At 42.9% G+C, this 1,190-nt stretch overlaps 1 protein-coding gene across 1 annotated transcript; it reads left to right on the plus strand.

Moving 5' to 3' along the window:
- Window positions 1-117: 117 nt before the first annotated feature.
- On the plus strand, window positions 118-360 carry TEOVI_000125200 (uncharacterized protein; the record flags this gene model as incomplete). Its single annotated transcript, XM_067224501.1, has 1 exon — window positions 118-360. The coding sequence occupies one exon, from the start codon at window positions 118-120 to the stop codon at window positions 358-360; it is 243 nt and encodes an 80-aa protein (XP_067080602.1).
- Between the last annotated feature and the right edge of the window lie 830 nt (window positions 361-1,190).

A 1,190-nucleotide genomic window follows, 5' to 3' on the forward strand; every position in this document is an offset into this window, starting at 1 on the left:
GTGGAGCAACTGAAGGCACAATTGGCTGAGGCTCAGCGAAGCCATGATGAAGTTGCTGAGGGTGTGGCGTGTGGCAACTCTGCATCTTTGCCTCTTACTTCTAAAGTGGTTGAGTGGATGGACGCTGTTGGTGCAGCGTTGTCACAATCTGATAAGCAGGAAACGGTGCTTGTTTCCTCTCTTGACGGATGGCATGCTGAGGGAAACCGCAGGGATGAAATATTTTGCAAGGTGATACAAGTTTTTCGTGCGTCTATGGCTAACTTGCAGTCGGAACTTTTAAACGTGGCTGGTGAATGTGTAAAACTGAAGCGCCGTGTTGTGGAACTTCAAGCGCTGGGTAAGTGCGGCGTTGCCTAAGTGGATTGTGAAGTGTTGAAGTCATCCCCGTTGGGAAAGTGTTTAACCTGTTTTTATTGTGCGTCTGCATATATTTATTGAAGCCCTGCTCTTTACTGGATTAACAATATCGTTCCTGTTACTATGGATATCCTGGTTGTGCGCACTTTGCTTTTACATTCATAAGTTTTTTCAGGTGGCACTTCTATCTACTTGCCTGACGCGCTACATCGTCTCCCTTTATGTCTCCCCTTGTTCACCTTTCGTTGCCCGCCTTTTCCACTTATTGGTTTACACTCCTTTTATTCATTCTGTTTTTCGGTTAAACTCCAAGATTGAGGGAAAGAGTACACCCGAAAAGGTCAAAGAAACCTTAAAGATAGGAAGCCCGGAGACGAAAGAAGGGAGAAAGAAAACAAAAAGCAGGAGGGTTGGCGGAGCCGAGAGGAACGGATCGCTTGCGAATCCTCCAGTTAATATTTGACTCCACTGGTCTCTTTTTGTTGATTTAGTTGCTTCTATCTAAATTTTTTGTATTACGTGGCCACTAGACCGCATATTTGTAGCTTCCGTCTATACAGCACATACGAAGCAGCATCTAAATATACACATTCAGAGCAGTGGGCGCGTGGTGCCATTCACTTGTTGTAAAGCAACAGAGAACTTTGCACAAAAAAAAAAGAAAAAAGGAAACAAAAGCGGCAAACACGATTCTCGAAAAAAAAATTACAAAAAAATCGACGAAATCACTTCAGAGAGATTAAATTCAGCAAAGACATTACGAAAAGGAAGGGTCTCAGAAATATCTGAAGTATTTTCATAAAGATATACAGATCAGTTCGCATACTATC

Source organism: Trypanosoma equiperdum (genome assembly GCF_001457755.1).
Source record: "Trypanosoma equiperdum strain OVI genome assembly, contig: ctg_332, whole genome shotgun sequence".
Lineage (NCBI taxonomy): Eukaryota > Euglenozoa > Kinetoplastea > Trypanosomatida > Trypanosomatidae > Trypanosoma > Trypanosoma equiperdum.